This window comes from Lissotriton vulgaris, chromosome 5, assembly GCF_964263255.1.
Source record: "Lissotriton vulgaris chromosome 5, aLisVul1.2, whole genome shotgun sequence".
Lineage (NCBI taxonomy): Eukaryota > Metazoa > Chordata > Amphibia > Caudata > Salamandridae > Lissotriton > Lissotriton vulgaris.
The window spans coordinates 186236609-186255689 of record NC_141693.1 but is presented as its reverse complement, the minus strand read 5'-3'; the positions used below and the strand labels follow the sequence as shown (position 1 = coordinate 186255689).

The 19081-nt window shown below is 49.0% G+C and overlaps 1 protein-coding gene across 2 annotated transcripts in view; it reads left to right on the top strand.

Annotated features, from left to right (window-relative positions):
* Positions 1 to 6444: 6444 nt before the first annotated feature.
* Positions 6445 to 19081, top strand: part of EHMT1 (euchromatic histone lysine methyltransferase 1) — an 834115-nt gene continuing 821478 nt past the window's right edge. The window contains exon 1 of one of the 2 annotated variants that reach the window (XM_086921124.1): positions 6445 to 6516. Coding sequence is in view for 1 of the 2 variants with exons in the window: in XM_086921127.1 (XP_086777253.1) it covers position 6516 (1 nt within the window). In the remaining variant the exon portion in view is untranslated. The remainder of the gene's footprint in view (positions 6517 to 19081) is intronic. The other variant, XM_086921127.1, reaches the window with a different exon arrangement.

Sequence of the window (19081 nt, the reverse complement as noted above, 5' to 3'; positions counted from 1 at the left end):
AGTTGGTTCGATTATTGTATCCGGAATCTTGTCCTACACCCTTCTGGAACTGGAATCCTCGCTGGGAATTCTGGCCACCACGGCCGAACGATTGTCCCCTGTGTTGTCCGGCCCTAGCAAAAACTGGGCGGAAGGCTCTTCTTAGCGAAGCCTGAGCCTTATCCAGCCCGCTAAAGGTTGCCCCAAATTTAGTTAACTCCTTCAGGAAAGGTTGGCCAAACAACAAGCCCTGAGCTAAGGGACTGGACTCGGATGAAGACAGTTCCGCCAACTTGGGGTCCAATTTAAGAAGAATGGAGCGGCAGCGCTCGCAAGACATTACGCAATTTGCATTGCCCAATTGACATATTGCCCATCGGGACCACTCAATCAACTCATCCGGGTCCACTAGAGCGGAAGACTCCTTGGCCCGAAACCCCAGGTCCAAGATTTTGGTAAGAGGACCAAGCAAATCCAACATTTTATTTTGGCAGGAACGCCAAGCCCTGTCTATACCTTTTTCGGGTCTTTTGCATACTTCTTAAGGTATGTGGCCATAGTAGGATCGACCTCCGGCGCGTCGGCCAAGTCAGGATGTGGACACTCAGACCGAAGGCAAGCTCTAACATCCTTCTCAAATGGTTGACGAATATGCGCCTGAACATATTCAGCCACAGCAGTGGAGGGAAGCCAAGAGGAGGAGTTAGGATGGACAATATCCGAGGGTTTAAAAGTGTGAAGCTGAGGATGCGACGGCGCATCTACAAAATGCTCTTTACGAGCTTTCTTTGAAGGTGGAGGATCATCGTGCCCTGAAGAAGAGCTCGAGGAAGTATCATCAGTATCCGTTAGCGGAACCTGGGAAGACAAAGGCTCTTTGGAAGACTCACTCCCAGAACGATCAGAGGACAGAGTCTTAGCCAACTTCTTAAAGTCGGAGGAATGAGGATTGTGTGGAGACCTGGAAGAAGAGGCACGACCAGACGCAGATGCATGGCGTACTTGGAAAGATGGTGCTTCAAAGGTGCAATTGCGCGTACAAGCGCCTTATTAACTGAATGTTGCACACCCTGTTCCAGGGCCTCAACCATTCCTGCTCCATGGAACCAGGAGCATCATCCTCATAAAAGTCATCTTCCTCATAATAGTCTCCCATGGTGTACACCAAGTATACAAGTTATGCCCACTAGAGGAAGGAATCAAGAATTGCCGAAGGCAATGAATCAGCTGGAGTAACTAAAGGCCTCAAAGCAAGCCAATGGACCCAGGAACCAACCTGAGTGAAAGTAAATTGAATAAAATGTGGAGGGAGGGCTTGCTACAAATAGCCACTCTAGGAATTGCCTATGACGATTATATAGCCCAACAATATAGGAATTTTGAAATTGTGGGAGTAAATGGGGACTTTTGGCAGGATAGTGGGCAAGAGCAAGACTTTTCGGTGCTTAATCAAATGCTCCGGTGAGGAAAATCCAAAGTAAACAGCCAAAATGGCCGCCGCGCATGCGCGGAACGGCCACCTGCCGAAATAAAGACAAAGAAAGGACTACGCGATGTAATCGTGTAGCCCTTCACCGTCCCCAAACTCCCTCTCCACTGAAAAGCGGCACAGGCGCCAAGCGCCGGACCGGGGAGGCGAGCGCGCGCTCCCCGCTGCAGGCAGAGCGCGCAGGACACGGATACCCGCGAGGCAGGAAGTACAGGCGGCAACATGAAAACAAACACAGCGGGAACAGCGCGTGAAACTGGCAGCATACAAAGCTCGCAGAGCAAACAGAATGCAGCGCGAACAAAGTGCATGGAAATCTAGCAAAGGCAAAGCAATGTAAGCAGGCAATATACTAGGAACAAAGCAACAAAGCACAATGCAAGTAAGGTAAGAAGAACCCTACTGGCTGCGGAGCAGCAAAGAAAGAGGATTTGGTATTCTCTATAGGTCCTTTTATACTGGCTTCTCTATGATCCATCATGTGATACCCAAATGTTCATGGGTACTGTAGTTTTGTTTTTTATATACTGTTTCTGATTGGCTGCTGAGCATTTCTAATAAAGAAATGAGAAATCATAATCGGAGCCTCCTGTCCTGCAATAGAATTGGCTGTCAGTTACTACATTTTACTAGGGTAGTGACCTTCCCTTTTCTGGTACATTACAGCAGTTTTAAGATCTTCTTAGAGTTTCTCGTTGTTCAAATGGGTGTAATTTCTGATATATATATAGGTTAGCAATTGCCCTCCTGCGCTTCCAACAGGCACACTCAAAGCTCCTCTCCATCCGACTTGTCTCGCCTCTCATGCGCTCTGAAAACCTTGTTTCCCCTCAAAATTATTCCATGTGCCCGACGCGTTTAAAGGCTCACTGACTCTTCTTCATGGGGCTTTCATCAAAAATTAGGCATTAGCACTCACCCTTCAGTTTCAAACTTTATTTCATTTAAAGGAACCGCCCTAAGTGGGCGTGGCTTTGTTCATCTTTACCACCAGGGATGATGGTTATAGTAGTCCGTGGGTAGAGTGTCACTTTCACCTTAAGTAGGTTGCCTGCTTCTTTGAAAATTCACCATACATATGTACTCTTGAGTGGGGGAGAGTTTGAGGAACCCAGAGCTGGTATTTTTGCTTAGGAGCGTTGAACCAAAACAGCAAAGCAGAGTGCTGCGCCATGGCTTCTCCGTGCTGCGTATCGCTTCACTGCAACCGGAGATGGTGCTCTGCCGCACGGCCAGGGGCAGCCGTGTAAAATATCAAAGTTAGCAATTCCGCTCCTGCACTTCCAACAGGCACACTCAAAAATCCTCGCCATCCGACTTGTCTCGCCTCTCATGCGCTCTGAAAACCTTGTTTCCCCTCAAAATTATTCCATGTGCCCGACGCGTTTCAAGGCTCACCGCCTCTTCTTCATGGGGCTTTCATAAAAAATTAGGCATTAGCACTCACCCTTCAGTCTCAAACTTTATTTCATTTGAAGGAACCGCCCTAAGTGGGCGTGGCTTTGTTCATCCTTAGTAGTCCGTGGGTAGTGTCACTTTCACCTTAAGTAGGTTGCCTGCTTCTTTGAAAATTCACTATGTATATATATATATATATATATATATATATATATATATATATATATATATATATATATATATATATATATATATATATATATTCTACACAAAAGAAAAGTCGTGGCACTCCACTTGGTAGTTTTAGAGATGATTTATTACAGAAAGTAGTAACCTACGCGTTTCGAACCGTAGTCCCTTTTCAATTTCTTTATTTATAAGCTTGCACTCACTGATTGTATTAGTGCATTGTGGGCCATGTAGTTTACACAATTTTGAATAAAACTTTATTGACCGATCATGTTTTTGTATGCTTTATGTTTTCTTTGAGGTTATATGGCGATATTTTTCTAAGTGCATTATAACTTGCGGTGTTTACGCGCATTAATATACACGCGAAGGCCTTGAAGTGTTGGAACCGCTCTTAGTCGGTTCCGTAATTTAATTTACATGGACACCTCAAGCAGTATACTGCATAATTTGTGTGATAGGACAGAAACTTAGTTAATCTCCTGCCTCCCTTCACTCCATTTACCAGGTAAGTGAGAACTCTCCTACTATATGCACACGCTTTGCATTTTCCACACGGGAAAAAGCCCTTAGCTTCATGTAGGGTGCTTTTGGTGTTAATTATGGGGTCCATATGACTGTGTACTAATTGATCCCGTATGGATCTAGCTTTCTTGAATGTTATCTGGGGCCTGGGGGGTATGTCTGAACCAATAATGTGATCTGTTTTAAGTACATGCCAATGTTTATTCATAACAGATCTAAGCCAGCCAGCATCCTGTGAGAATGTAGTTATCAGTCTAAACTTACCCTGATCAGTAGGAGCTTTGATTTTCTTCTCAAACAGTTTCTCCCTGGTCAGCTGATCTACTCTCTGCAGGGCATTGTCCAAAGGTTCGACCTTATATCCCCTCGCTAGGAACCTCATTTTGCTATCACTCACTGCCTTGCGAAAATCACTGTCCAATGTGCAATTACGCTTTAGTCTTAAAAATTCCCCGTACAGGATACTTTTTATAAGACTCTTCGGATGACTACTAGAAGCATGCAGAGTGCTATTGCCCGCAGTGGGCTTTCTATACAGTGATGTTTTAATAGTGTTATTAACAATCTCCACATTCAGATCCAAATAGCTCGCTGCCACCAAGCTCACTTGTCCTGTAAATTTCAAAGTGCACACATTGTCATTTAGTACAGATATATATTTCTCTGCCTCAATGATTGACCCATCCCAAATCAGGAACAGGTCATCAATATACCTGTACCATGCAACGATCTTTTCAGACCAAGCTTCGTTTTTTGGGGCCCAGGCTACCTGCTCCTCCCACCAGCCCACGAATAAATTTGCGTAGCTGGGGGGGGGGAGGGGGGGACTGGGGGGGGGGGAGCAGGAGCCCATTGCCGTCCCGGAGATCTGTCTAAACATCTTATCCTCAAAAAGAAAAATGTTATTCAAAAGACAGAAGTCAATTAGCTCCAATAGCATCTGATTGTGTATTGCATGCTTCAACGGTTTCTTTCCCAAGAAGTATTCCACTGCTAGAAGACCCTGTGTGCGGTCTATGCATGTATATAGACTAGTGATATCAAGAGTAATTAGGCAGTATGTTGATTGCCATTTTATTTGTTCAACGTGTTCAATGAAATCAGTAGTGTCTCTGATGTATGATTTCAAGGTCAGGACTGAATCAAACAAAAAATAATCCAAACATTTAGATAGACTTTCAGTTAACCCCCCCCCCCCCATAGAGGACACTATGGGTCGCCCCGGTGGTCTGTTCATGTTTTTATGTATCTTGGGTAGATAATAAAACGTGGCCAAAATTGGGTTAGTCGTTTTCAGGAAAAGATATTCCTCCACATCAAGCATATGCTTATCATGCCATTTTTTCAATAGGCAGCGTAGATTTTCAATGCTTTCCAAGTACACTTTTTTGGTTGTTACTTCATAACAGTGTTCGTTGCCCGGTTGACGCATGGCCTCCTCAATGTATTGTTCCCTAGAAAGAAGAACAACGTTCCCCCCCTTATCTGAGGGTTTACAGACAATAGAGTGATCATCTATCTAATCCTTAAGAGCTTTTCTCTGTGCCTTTGTTATATTGTCCAGCCTCCTTTTTGACGATTTCTTTACTCGGAAATTCCTCAGCTCCCTGATGACTAGATCCGAGAAGATATCAATCGCGTTCGCAGGTAATTGTGGAAGAAATTTGCTGGAAGGCTTCAATCCGCTATGCGGTGCATCTTGTACAATGCCTATATTTACCAATCTCTGTGACAGCGTTGTGGGTGCCACTGATTCTCCTCCCATACTCTCCTTCCAGAGATTCTCCAAGAGTTTGCATGCCGTGAGATCATTCACATTGAGAAGATCTGTTTCTCTATTGGTGATCTTCATTAGTCTGTTTTCTTTAGGAGTAGGTTTGATTTTGTAAAACTTGTGTAGCTTCATTTTCCGAACAAATTTAAAAAAGTCTATTCTAGTTTGGGTATACTCAATCCCATCATTGGGACAAAAGGTGAGTCCAAGTTTCAGAATGGATTCTTCATCAGAGGTCAAAGTTCTTTTGGAGAGATTAACTATGGTCAAGAGATCTTGATTCGTTACCACCTGCCCCCTCTCTTGCTCCTTGTCACTCTGGCGTTTGGATTTTGTTGCGTTTTCCCTCTTCCTCTTCCGCCCACTTCTTCGGGTTTTCCTCCTGTTTCCGGGGGTTTGTTTTTTCCCCCCCCCTTAGCTTGCTGCGTTTGCAGGAATAAACCCTTTTGCCAAAAACTTTGGGACTCGTTGGTCTTTGTTTAAACAGCTGGGAGGAATTTGAACTGACCTTTTCCATTTGTTTCTGTGTGTTTCCGTCGTCTTCACTTCTTGATTTTGTTCGCGAGAAAGTGTCACTCATATTTGTTGAATGTCACTCATAATTACACTGGAATTATGAAAATGTCACACATAAGCAATCTGAAACCTTGGCAGCTATGCTACCTGGCATCAACCACACTGCTCTAAATGCCACGCTACTACCACTTACCGCACAACTCTTGTCCGATCCCCAACCGTGGACACGCCAGCAGTCACTGTTCAAAATTTGCTGCCGAGTTCTTTACTGACACAGATTCGCTACTAAACTCTAGCCCGCTCTTAAACGTCTAGCAACTAACATGTGGACAGCACCAGCACAGATCATGTTTACAAACATTACAGAGGAACATGCGGGGCTCCGCAGCGAATGATCACTTTGAATTCTGCACAGCGGTTGAGGATTGGCTGGGGGGGGCCGACAGTTGTCCAATCTGAAGTCATAGAAGTCGTCGCTCCCGCTCCCATAATATGCTCAGCCATGGGATTGGCTGTCGTTCGACCCGGAATTAGTGCTTTTGCGAACTACTGTCGACCGTAAAACATCAAAGACGGACAACGGAAGTTGGGCTGATTTTATGGATTGTCTCCGCTAGTAGCGGAAGGTGGACTCCTTATGTATTAAGTGAGTGCTTTTGTTTTGCGATATCGTTTTGTTTTGCGGTATCATCCCGTTGTTCTTAGTGCACAGCTACATTATTCGAAACGTTATGCGTGCTTAACGTTGTTGTGGTAGAATAAATTGGAATTCTGAAAGAAAAAGATAACGAAGACAGGAGGATGTGAATTGGGTCTTTGTTATGGTCTGATTAGCATCGTGTATGTTCATAAACCAAGTGCACCAGAGAGGTTGGTTTGTTCTCATTTTGTTCATTTTTGAATATTGTAGGTAGCTCGGCGTACCCCCAAAATTATTATTTTTGTGCTTCAAGAGTGGAACTGCATTTTTAATGCTAAAGTTTCACTGTGAGCTCCACAGCGCTCCCGTTTTTGTAAGCAAACGTGGATGACTTCGCGTGGTAGATTGTATCTCTTTGTGAGGCGGTTGGTCGTCTTTAATAGTTACAATGTATCTATTATAGTGCACTTACTGCTAAATTGCTGGATTTCCAGTTCACGCTCATCACTTCACAGAAGCCAGATTGATTGTTGGAATAAAGAAAATGATACAAAGTGAGAAATAGTGAGGTCTTTTCCTTTTATCCAAGTATCAGATCTTGCCATTTCGAAGCGATGTGCTAGAAAAATAGGGTTTCTCGTAAATGAAGTAAGGGTTTTACATTTCTTTTTATCAGAGGTTTGATTAAAATGTATTTTGAAAACGCTGTATTTTTTGTGTATATGCAAGTTTTTTCCCCCATTTCCTATTTCACTTGTACATTTGTCACTAGTACTAGCCATACTAAATTAGTCACAGTGCTGAACCCAAATAGTGCAGTTCGTATTTGGGAATTAGTACAATGAGACCCTGATCTCCTTATCACCAACATCGATCCACTGGTGAAAATACGAACCTCCTGTTTTGAATTTAGCATAGTAAGATGTGAGCGGGCTGGATGTACTCTACCCTGAGCACAAGTAGCTTCAATACTGTTTGCATATTTATGATATAAGTGTAATATCAGTAAATAGTCAATGCTGATTTGTAAGGATGAGAAGCAACAGCTAATGTTGTTAATAGCAATCTCTGTCACACATGTAAAAATTGACACTTTCTGTTAAGCTTCAAAATCTGTAAATGAAAAGCAAATGTTTACATGCAAACAGAATATTACGGTTAATGGAAATGGTTCTGCCATAATCAGTGACATATGAAGACACTGTCCAATACATTGAAAATGTTGACTGTTATGGTTGCAAATCGTAATATAGCGAGAACATGGAATGGGGAAGTTCCACTAAGACAAACTGAATGGGAGTCCGATATGGATTGGTGTATGCTGGTAGAGAGAGTAATTTATGAAAGTAGGGGTTGCCCGCATAAATGGACGAGAATTTCAAGTTCAAGTTCGGTCATTTGTATAGCGCACTACTCACCCGGAGGGTCTCAAGGCGCTAGGGAAGGGTTCGTTATTTGTCGAATAGCCAGGTTTTAAGTTCTTTTCTGAAGGAGATGTGGTTCTGAGTAAGGCGGATGTGGGTGGGGAGTGAGTTCCAGGTCTTGGCAGCCAGGAAGGAGAAGGATCTGCCACCCATGGTGGATTTCCGGATGCGCGGGACTGCGGCGAGGGCTTGATTGGACGATCTTAGTTGGCGGGTGGGTTTGTAGAAGGACAGTCGAGTGTTGAGGCATTCGGGTCCTAGATTGTAGAGGGCCTTGTGTGCGTGGGTGAGAAGGCGGAATGTAATTCTTTTGTTGACGGGAAGCCAGTGGAGGTCTTTCAGATGTCCGGTGATGTGATCTTGGCGAGGGATGTCTAATATGAGTCTCGCTGACGCGTTTTGGATGCGCTGGAGCTTTTTCTGTAATTTTGCTGTGATTCCGGCGTATAGTGTGCTGCCATAATCCAGTCGACTCGTGACCAGTGCGTGGGTGACAGTCTTTCTTGTCTCGAGGGGGATCCAGCGGAAGATCTTTTTGAAAATGAGAAGTACGTTGAAGCCGGAGGACGAGACTGCGTTGACTTGTCTGGACATCGAGAGAGAGGAGTCTAGGATGAAGCCGAGGTTACGTGCATGGTCTGTGGGTGCTGTGCCCAGAGCAGAAGGCCACCAAGAGTCGTCCCAAGCTGAGGGGGCAGATCCTAGGATGAGCACCTCCGTTTTGTCTGAGTTGAGTTTTAGGCGGCTGAGTTTCATCCATTCGGCTACTTCTTTCATGCCTTCGTGAAGATTGGTTTTGGCGGTGTTGGGGTCTTTGGTGAGGGAAAGGATTAACTGGGTGTCGGCGTAAGAGATGATGTTGAGGTTGTGTTGACGCGCGATGGAGGCGAGAGGACTCATGTAGACGTTGAAGAAGGTGGGGCTAAATGAGTATCCTTGAGGTACGCCGCAGATGACTTCGGTGGCCTCTGAGCAGAATGGGTAAGTCGGACTCTTTGAGCTCTCCCAGCGAGGAATGAGATGATCCAGTCCAAGGCTTTTCCTTGTATGCCGATGTTGTTGAGGCGATGTACAAGGGTGCTGTGGCAGACTGTGTGGAAAGCGGCGGATAGGTCGAGTAGGATGAGGGCCACTGTTTCTCCGTTGTCCAGGAGTGTTCGAATGTCGTCGGTCGCTGCAATGAGGGCGGTTTTGGTGCTGTGTTTGGCTCGAAACCCGGATTGAGATGGATCAAGGGAGTTGTTGGATTCGAGGAAGGCGCCGAGCTGGCTGTTGACGGCTTTCTCAATGACTTTGGCCGGGAATGGGAGGAGGGATATGGGTCGTTAGTTTTTAAGTTCAGAGGGGTCTGCTGTGGGTTTCTTCAGAAGGGCGCTGAGTTCGGCGTGTTTCCAGCTTTCTGGAAAGGTGGCAGAGTTGAACGAGCAGTTGATGACATCACGGAGATGGGGTGCGATGATGGAGTCGGCTTTGTTGAAGATGTGGTGGGGGCAGGGGTCGGTAGGCGAGCCAGAGTGGATTGAGTTCATAAGGCGAATGGTGTCTTCAGTGGTGATTGGGTTCCAGGCGCTGAGGTTGTTAGTTGGCGGAGTAGGATCTGAGGGGGGTGGGGAGGGTTGATCGCTGGGAGTATTCTCGAAGCTGTTGTGGATGTCGGCAATTTTGTTGTAGAAGAAGGAGGATAACGCATCGCAGAGGTCTTGGGAGGGAGTGATGTCGTTAGATGCTGCGGTGGGGTTGGTGAATTCTTTGACGATGTTGAAGAGTTCCTTGCTGTTGTGAGTGTTGTTGTCGAGACGATCCTTGAATGCTGATTTCTTGGCGGATCGAATCAGTTGGTGGTGTTTGCGGGTGGCTGTCTTGAGGGAGGCCATGTTGTCGGAGGTTGGGTTTTTCTCCATGTCTTCTCTAGGGTGCGGCATAGCTTCTTGGATTTTTTAAGTTCATCATTGAACCAGGGAGCCTTTTTGCTGGCTGATTTCATCTGGTGCTTTTTCAGGGGTGCTAATTCGTCAGCACTGTGGGTAATCCATTTCCTGAGATTGGTGGCTGCTTGGTTTGGCTCCATTGAGAGGGTGGGAGGGTTTTGGTTGAGTGATGAGGAGTTGGTCGGAGGTGATTTTGTTCCAGTTTCTCCAAGGAATAGGTTGTGGACGGTTGTGGGTCAGGGTGGTTTTGTAGCTGAAGTGAACCCAGCTGTGATCCGTCCAGTGGAGAGCTGTGGTGCGATCGAAGGAGATGTGCTTGCTGGAGGTGAAGATAGGGTCAAGCGTGTGTACGGCTGTGTGGGTGGGGGTGTCAACGAGTTGTTTGAGTCCAAGGTTGGCCAGAATGGTGGTGGTGTTGCTGTCGTGTTTGTTTTCCAGGTGGTAGTTGAGGTCTCCTAAAAGAATGTAGTTCTCGGAGGCGAGGGCATGTGGGCTGACGAAGTCCGTGATGTCATCGCTGAATTGAGTGCGGGTACCTGGAGGCCTGTAGATGAGGGTGCCTCTAAGTGTGGTCCTGGGGTCGGTGTGGATCTGGAAGTGGAGATGTTCGGCGGTTGCAAGATTATCGTCGGAGCTGGTCGTGACTTTGATGGTGTTCATGTGGATGATGGCGATGCCTCCTCCAGTTTGGTTGATGCGGTATTTTCGGGTAATCTTGTAAGCGTCTGGTATGGCTATGGCGATGTCGGGTGCAGATGATGTGTTCATCCATGTTTCTGTGAGGAAGGCGATGTCCGGTGATGCAGTGTCGAGTAGGTCCCAGAGTTCAGTAGCGTGTCTGTGGACCGAGCGGGTGTTAAGCAGGATGCACTTCAGGTGGTTAGGGTCGGAGCTGTGTGTGGAGGAAGTGGATTTGGTGAGGGTCCTGAAGTAGTTGAACTTGCAGGAGAAGCAGGCGAATGGGCCGTGGGTACGTCCTGGGGTGGCTTCGCAGCATTGTGGTGTGGTCCGGGGTTGAGGGCGAGGAGAGTTGCGGCATCATATGTGACTCTAGTGGGTTGGGTGCGGCGGGGACCAGGGGATCTGGCGCTGGGCGCGGTCCAGGCGCGGACGGGCGTAGACGGGCTTACCTTTGGCGCGCATGGGGCGCGACTGCTGCGGCCCATGGAATGAAAGTAGGGGCTTCCTCTGTACCACGTTTGCCGATTCCCCCTCAGCACTGTTTGCTAACATGGTTGTTTGATGTGTGAATACAAGGGAAAGTACAAGCAAGTTGATTCCACCACCAACCCTGTGACAATTTTCTATCTTGATTGTATTACATTGTAAGACTATCTGTGAACGTTGATTATAGCACCGTACTGCATCTGTTTATTGCATGTTTGTATGTTATTTAATAAAAAAGATTAAAACTTTTTTTTTTTCACTATTGCAAAAAACATTGCATATGGTTACAACCTGTTAGTTTCAGGGCTCGATATAACTAAGCCATCCCTGCGTTTTTTAACCCATATTTATATTTTGTTTGGCTTGAGGAAGATCGTGCTGTAGTCTCCATAGCTTTGTTCCTCTCCTACATAGACTGAATGATACACATTTGAATAAAAGGAACGGACTGCACTTCAGGGATTGCATTTTTTAATATTTTGAATTTGGAAGCACAAAAAAATTGTCATGTATGCCCCTATTGGTGATTGGGTCCGAGGTTTTTGCAGAACTATCACCTTGTTTTTGATTGGCCCTACTGCACTGAGCCCCTCATGTTACATGCAGTCCAGATGAGAAGTAGTTGGAGAACGGATATGTATTTTAGTATCTCTTAGCAACACAAATGACGACTGTATACAGTTAGTAGAAAGTTTCAGTGCTTAATTTGTAAAATATTAAGTGCACATGCTCAATTTGTTTTTTTAGGAGGCAAGAACTAGCAAATTATGTGGCGCGCCTAAGGCAAGCCTGTCTGCCCCCGAACGGGACCGGGGGACAACCATTCTGCCCAAAACCACTCCTCCTCCTCACAAGAATTAAAACTTCTGCACTCTGGTAACTACCTTCTCAATTCCCTTGTTAATATTGAATTAACTAAACAAGGAATTATGGATGCAAGGGCCTTCCTGAAATTACTATTCCCTCCTATACCACATCCACTACTCAAAGACAGTCCAGATACACTGTCTCTAATTTATCCATCCTTTACCTCAACGCTCGCTCCGTAGGGAAACACCAGTTACACATATTCAACCTCTGGATTCACCCCATCCGGACATCCTATTAACAGAAACATGGTTGTCGCAGAACTCAGCCCCAGATATCCTAGCAGCCCTCCCCAATAATTACTATATCCTACAGGCAAATCGCACATCAAGAAATGTAGGAGGGGGAGTAGCGGCCATTGTTGAAAATTTACAAAGTTAACTTCATTTGATCTACCATTGGTAAACAATTCAGTTCTTAAGCTGGAATCGGTTCGGACTCCTTTGATTTGTGTGCTACTTTATAGGCTACCCAAAAATATGCCCTCTTTTTCCTCATTCTTAGGCTGAACAGTTGGCTCAGCTAACTACTAACAATGCAAAAATTCTGCTAAAAATTGGAGATTTTAATTATTGGGCCAGCGACACACAAGGTGGACCCAATGCCATAGAGCTGAACGATCTTCTTATTGAGTTAACCCTTACTCAGCAAATAACCACCGCCACCCATAATAAGGGACACACATTGGACTAGGTGTGGACAGCTAATATGACAGTGTCTGCATTGAATCTCTCTCCCGGCAACTGGTCTGATCATTTTATCATTCAGTTTACTATAAATGACATTGCTACAGTAAAACCCTTAAATTTAAAAAGATTAGTAGCAAGGAACTGGAAAAATATCAATAAAACCCATTTGTATGCCACCTTAGCAAACACAGTTCCTACCCACCAGATGCCAATTAATTCAATTGTGAAGAATCTCACAGCATGGCTCACTGCGGCCAGCAATGAACACTAAAAACAATCCGATTAGCAAGACGTTATGAGGCACAAAGATGGTTCTCTTCTGACCTACAAAACCAAAAACGAGCACTTCGTCAGTCCGAAAGAAAATGGAGAAGTAGCTATTCCCCAGACAAAAAAGAGAGCTATCTGATCCAACCGAAAGAATACAAAAAGTCACTTTCTTCTGCCAAAGCTGCCTACTTCTCTTTAAATATTATGAGCTGCACAAATAGGTCCAAATAAATATTTGCAATTGTGAACGAATTATCCAACCCGGATAGTTACAGTAAAATCTACACCTAGCTAAGCCTTCTGCAACTCTATCAATTCATTCTTCATCGATAAAATTGTTACAATAAAAGCCAGTATTCCCCGCTGCCTTGCCCCTGAGGGTTCACCCTCCATGTCAGAAAATCCGTGCTCTATTAAACGGGTCCCAGTAATAGACAGTGAAACTTTCTCAGATCTTTTGTCTAAAGTAAAAACGAGATCACCTACTGACAGTTGCCCGCCTCATATTTTTTTTTTCACAACCAATTTTATTGAGCAAGTAGGCAATAAAATCGTGGCACCCCACAGATCGGAGATCACCACCAACAATACAGGCACAGTATATCAAATGAGTAGCAAATGTTCAAGCAGGCACCGAAAATAGGCTCAGTATGTATAAACCCCCAACCCACCCTTCCCCGCAACCCCCGTCCCCCCCAACTCCCAGAAACTCCCCCCCCACGCACGTGTACATATAGCAGCAGATAAAGGGTGTAGGTGTAGCGCGACAGGAGTGTCGCAGAATCGGGCCAACAATGTCCGTACAATCAAATGTCCTCTTCTCGCTCCGCTGGGGGATCCAGTGACAGACCCCGGTAGTCGGCCCACCGCTTCCAAATTTTGTAGTGTTTGCGTGGGCAGCCCCTCGCCTCAAATATCGTTTTTTCAAGGCCCATGTAATAGTCCAATCCAGCTTTCCACGCAGACAAGGGAGGGGCCCTTACACCCTTCCATGCCCGGGCTAGGTCCCGCTTAGCAACAACGAGCCCCAAAAGCAGCAAATGACGTTTATAGATGTTCCCACCAATGCCCTCCATAACATGCAGCAACCCCAGCCGATGGGTACGGGGAAGGTCCCAGCCCAGGACCTCAGATAGACAGCTCCACACGCCTCTCCAAAAGCCAGACAACCGACCACACGACCACACAGTGTGTAAAAGGGATCCAGGCACCGCCCCACAGCGCAGGCATTCCGGGGATTCAATCAACCCAGCCCTCCACAATCGTTCACGGGTATAGTAGGCCCGATGCAGGTACTTAAATTGGATGAGCCGGAGCCGTACAGCAATGGCGGTCCCACTCGGGGATTCTAACGCCTCCCTCCAATCGTCCTCATCTAGAGGGCCTACGCCCACCTCCCAAGCCGCCCGAAGAGAATGCAGGGTAGAGGAGCAATGGATAACCAGCGTCTGGTATATCCGGGATACCTTCCTATCCCCCAGGTCCCCCATAAAGACCTTCGCCTCGACTGGGCTAAACTCTGGTAGGGAGTCCAGGTTGGCAATGCTCGGGGTGAGGGCGTGTCGCAGCTGCAGATAACGGAAGAACTGGGACTGAGGCATTTGGAACTCTGTGCGAAGTTCCTCGAATGATTTGAGGGTAGTGCCGGACATGACCTGGCCCAGTAGCGAGATGCCTATCGCCTCCCATCCCTCAAAGCCGGCCAGGGCCGAAAGCTCCGGGAGCAGGCCATTATGCCAGAGCGGCGTCTCTGCCGTCAATTTGCCCCACCAGCCCATGCGGCGTAGGGCCTGTCTCCACACTGCAAAGACCACTCTGGTGACCGACGGTAGTGCACGACGCAGACGGGCTGAGTATAGAATGGTGTGTAATGTGTTATCGCCCATAAGCGACCGCTCCAATGCATACGCCGGGTCCCCCCTGTCGCTGTACCACCACTCGTTAAGAACAAGCAGCTGGGAAGCCTGGTAGTAAGATAGGAGATCAGAGGTGGCCAGGCCCCCGCAATAGGTGGACAGGAAGCATGTTTTCAGCGCCACTCTGGCCGCTCCACCAGCCCACAGAAAGCGACCCAGCGTCGAGTTAACCTGGCGAAACCACTGCGGGCCGATAGGGTAAGGGAAGTTCTGCAGCTGGTACAACAGGCGTGGAAGCGCCACCATTTTGAAGATGGCCGATCTTCCAAAGATAGTGAGGGGCATTCTGGACCAAGTCTTGATATCGGCCTGGACTCGTTCCCACACTGGCAGGACGCCACGGTCACAGGCCACGGCGCGCGACTCCGAGAGAAAGACGCCAAGGTATTTCAGCCCATCCGTCGCAACGCGCAGTCCCGCAGCCCAGGGGTCCACCACGACCCCGCCACCCAGCACCCATAATGTCGATTTGTGAAGGTTGAGCCGAAGGCCGGAGACCTCGCCAAAATGCGCATAACCTCCAGAACCCGGGGACCCGAGTGTTGCAGGTCAGTGAGGAAAAAGAGGATATCATCCGCATATAATGCGATTCTATCTACCAATTCACCATTCCACACAAACCCGCGTATCTGGGCATCAGCACGCACCCGAGATGCCAGGGGCTCCATCGCCAGGGCAAACAGGTACGGGGACAATGGGCAACCCTGTTGAGTACCCCAACCAATCCGAAAGCGCCCGGACGTGGCCCCGGCCACCCGAACCGAGGCTGTGACATTGGTGTACAGTAGTTTCAGGTACGACAGGAACACAGGACCGAGGTTAAGGTGGGGCAAGAGTGTGAACAAGTACGCCCAACTCACAGAATCAAAGGCCTTGTCCATATCCGCTAGTAGGAGTGCCGCCTGCTCATCTCGAGCCCCCATGGCATCTACCGCCGCCTGTGCCCGCCGGATATTATGGCGAGTTGCCCTACGGGGCATGAACCCGGCCTGGTCAGGGTGGACCAGGTCCGTAATATAGGGCAGTAGGCGGTTCGCCAAGGCCTTTGCCAATATTTTGACCTTTATATTTAAGAGCGAAATGGGCCGGTATGAGTCGTGCCTGTCCGGGGCCCTGCCCGGCTTCAGAAATACCACGATCTCGGCATGGCGCCAATCTGGCGGCAGCTCCCCCTGGGCCCGTGCTGCCTCGAGCGCACGTCTGTACTGAGGCCCCAGCTGGAGGTGAAACTTTTTGTAGAATTCGCACGGGTAACCACTCGGGCCCGGCGCCTTCCCTGTATTGAGCTGTCCCAGCGCCTCCCCAAGTTCCTCAGCCGTGAGCGGGACATCCAGCGCAGTTCTAGTGTCATCAGAGACGGCCTGTGGCAACAGGTCATCGAGATATGTGGATATCTCCTCCGTCTCCAGGGAGTCCCGGGGGGCATATTGTGCCTCAAAGTAATGGGCAAAGCTAGACGCGAGGCGGGCCGGGTCCGTCACCACCGAGCCATCTTCCGCCGTGATGCCCGGCAACGTGAGTAGTTGGATGGTAGCCTGACACAGTCTGTGGAGCATCGTGCATGACTTGTCGCCCCATTGATAGACCCTGCTACGCGTGGCGAGCCACGCCTGTCTGGCCTCGTCATGTAGGACCGAGGCATAGGATTGCTGCGCCTGCAAGAGCTGCCGTATCACAGCCTCATCCCCCCCATCTCGGCCACGTTGTTCCAAGATCTCTACGCGAGCGGCAGCGGCCGTAATGGCCTCCCGATGCTTCAGTCGGGCTGCTGCACACCAAGCGATATCCACTCCCCTTATCGTGGGCTTCAGCGCCTCCCACACCACCACTGCGTCAACGTCTCCCACAAGATTATCACGCCAATAATTATCAAACGCTTCGCGCAAGTGATGCACATAGTCAGGTTGCTGTAGGTGCCATGAAGACATCCGCCAACGGAACGGCTGTCGTTTCGTGGGAAGGTCTATGGTAGCCGCAACGGGGGAGTGATCAGACAGACCCCTGGGTAGGATAACGGCGTCACTCACACGGCTCAAACAGGCACCAGGCATAAAGATGTAGTCGAGTCTCGAGAAGGAACCATGCACCGCCGACACACACGTGAACTCACGTGCAGCAGGATGAAAATGGCGCCACACATCCACCCAGCCCAAGCTGTCCGCCGTCGCACGCAGTCTAGTGTGCGGGGTAGGGGAGGAGGGATCTACAGCCACAGGCAAACGTCTCTGACGGTCCGAGCCCACATCCATAACCTCATTCCAATCGCCCCCAACCACCGTCAACACATCCGGGATTTCATCCCACACCGCAAACAGTCTCTCCGACAGGGCCCACTGCATAGGAGGAGGGGCATAGACACTACCAAAAACCACTGGTTCGGCACCCATCTGTCCTTTGATAAAGACAAAGCGGCCCTGAGGGTCAATCCACTGCTTTTCATGAACGTACGCCACCCTGCGATGAACCAAAATAGCCACCAACCTCGATCCCCTCGCAAAGCCGGCATGGTAAACTTGCTGAAAGCCGAATCTCTGGAGGCTAAGGACCTTGGAGCCCAGCATATGAGTTTCTTGGAGCAACAGCACATCCACCGCCTCCCTCTTCCCCCAGCGCAATACTGCTCCACGTTTGATTTCATCGAGCATCCCCCTCACATTCCATGTTACAACACGAATGGCCTTATTAGGAAGCACAGCAGTTTGATCAGCCATCATCTAGGCAGTCCCCCCCCATCAGGCCCCCCGCGCCACCCCAGCGCACCCCACCATTCACTCGATCTAACATCAACATACACGTGCGGTCCCACCCACCCAACCCCAGACCTCCCCACCCCACCCCTGAACCCCCCCAACAGCAACAGACCAACATTCCCCCCATCCCCGCTCCCCCCACCCCTATACCTCATAGAACACTGAAGTATCTGTCGCGGCATGGATAGACCCGGGTCCAAAACAAGGACCCAGGGCCAGCCATACCAAAGGATCCCAACACCCCGGTCACCACACACTCATCCCCCCCCCCCAACAACACCCACAACTCGTGAGGGTCTAAGGCCCTTGGAAGTCGCCTCCCGAGCCCCACAGCGTCCCCACAGGTAGTCTCAAAATGTCTTGAAAGTAGACAGTCTGGCATCCACTAAGCCCCCACACAACAGCCCCACTAGCCGATCCACCACAAAATAGGGCAACACATTACCGAAGAGGACCAATGTCCAGGCCCCATCAGGGTTCAACTGCCAGCATCTGAGTGTTCAGAGTCCCTTGCGCCACTGGTCTGTGTCGCACTAGCGGAAGCTGACCGTTTGCGTGATCTGGACCTCCGATGTCGTCCCTTTCGGTTCTGGCGGTTCGTCCGCTCCTGCGATGATCCCCTCGACCCGCCCGGGTCCAGCCCCGGCTGGGCATGCGGCCTGATCCTGACTGATTCGTCTGTCCACCGAAAGACCTCCTCAGGCGAATCAAAGAAGTGCGTCCGGGACTGGTACACCACCCGCAGGCGGGCTGGGTACAGAAGAGAGTACTGGAGCTTCAGGCCCCGCAACTTGGCTTTGGCGGCCACAAACGACTGTCTCTGCTGCTGCACAAGTTTCGTATAATCAGGAAAGATCATGATAGTGCGATTTTTATAGGAGAGCGCACCTTTGTTTCTTGCCTCTCGCAAAATAACATCGCGGTCGTGGTAATTCAAGAGTCTTGCAATGACAGGCCGAGGACGCTCACCCTCCGGCGGCCGCTGTGTCAAGGCCCTGTGTGCACGCTCGTTCACGAAACAAGTGGACAGTGCCCCCGCCGGGAGCCAGCCCTCCAGCCATCGGGTCAAAAACTGCTCCATATCATCCTTCTCACACCTCTCCGGAAAACCTATAAAGCGAAGGTTGTTCCTCCTTGCGCGCCCTTCGGCATCTTCCACTCAGGAAGCGAGAGTCTTTTGGGTACGCTCCATCTCCGCCGTTTTCTGCTTCAGCGCGCCAATATCCGTCTCCGCCACCGTGATCCGGGATTCGGTCTCTGTAATCCGCTCCACCGCATTGCGGAGATCTTGGCGCAGCAGCGTAATGTCTGCACCCACAGCCCCGATCTTGGCATCGAGCATGTCCCGGGACTGGGTGATGGCCGCCAAGATCGTCGCATTGTCCGGCCCTGTCCCGCTGCCGCCTCTGGGCGCCCCAGATCTGCCACTGGGCCCTGTAAATTTGTCGATAGGGCCCTGCTTAGGCGGGCCTCCTCCACCACCCCTGGTCATGGCCGCTTGTAGTCCCAACGTTGCGACTCCTTGGGCAGCCGCTCGTGGCCCCGACACCGGAGACCGCC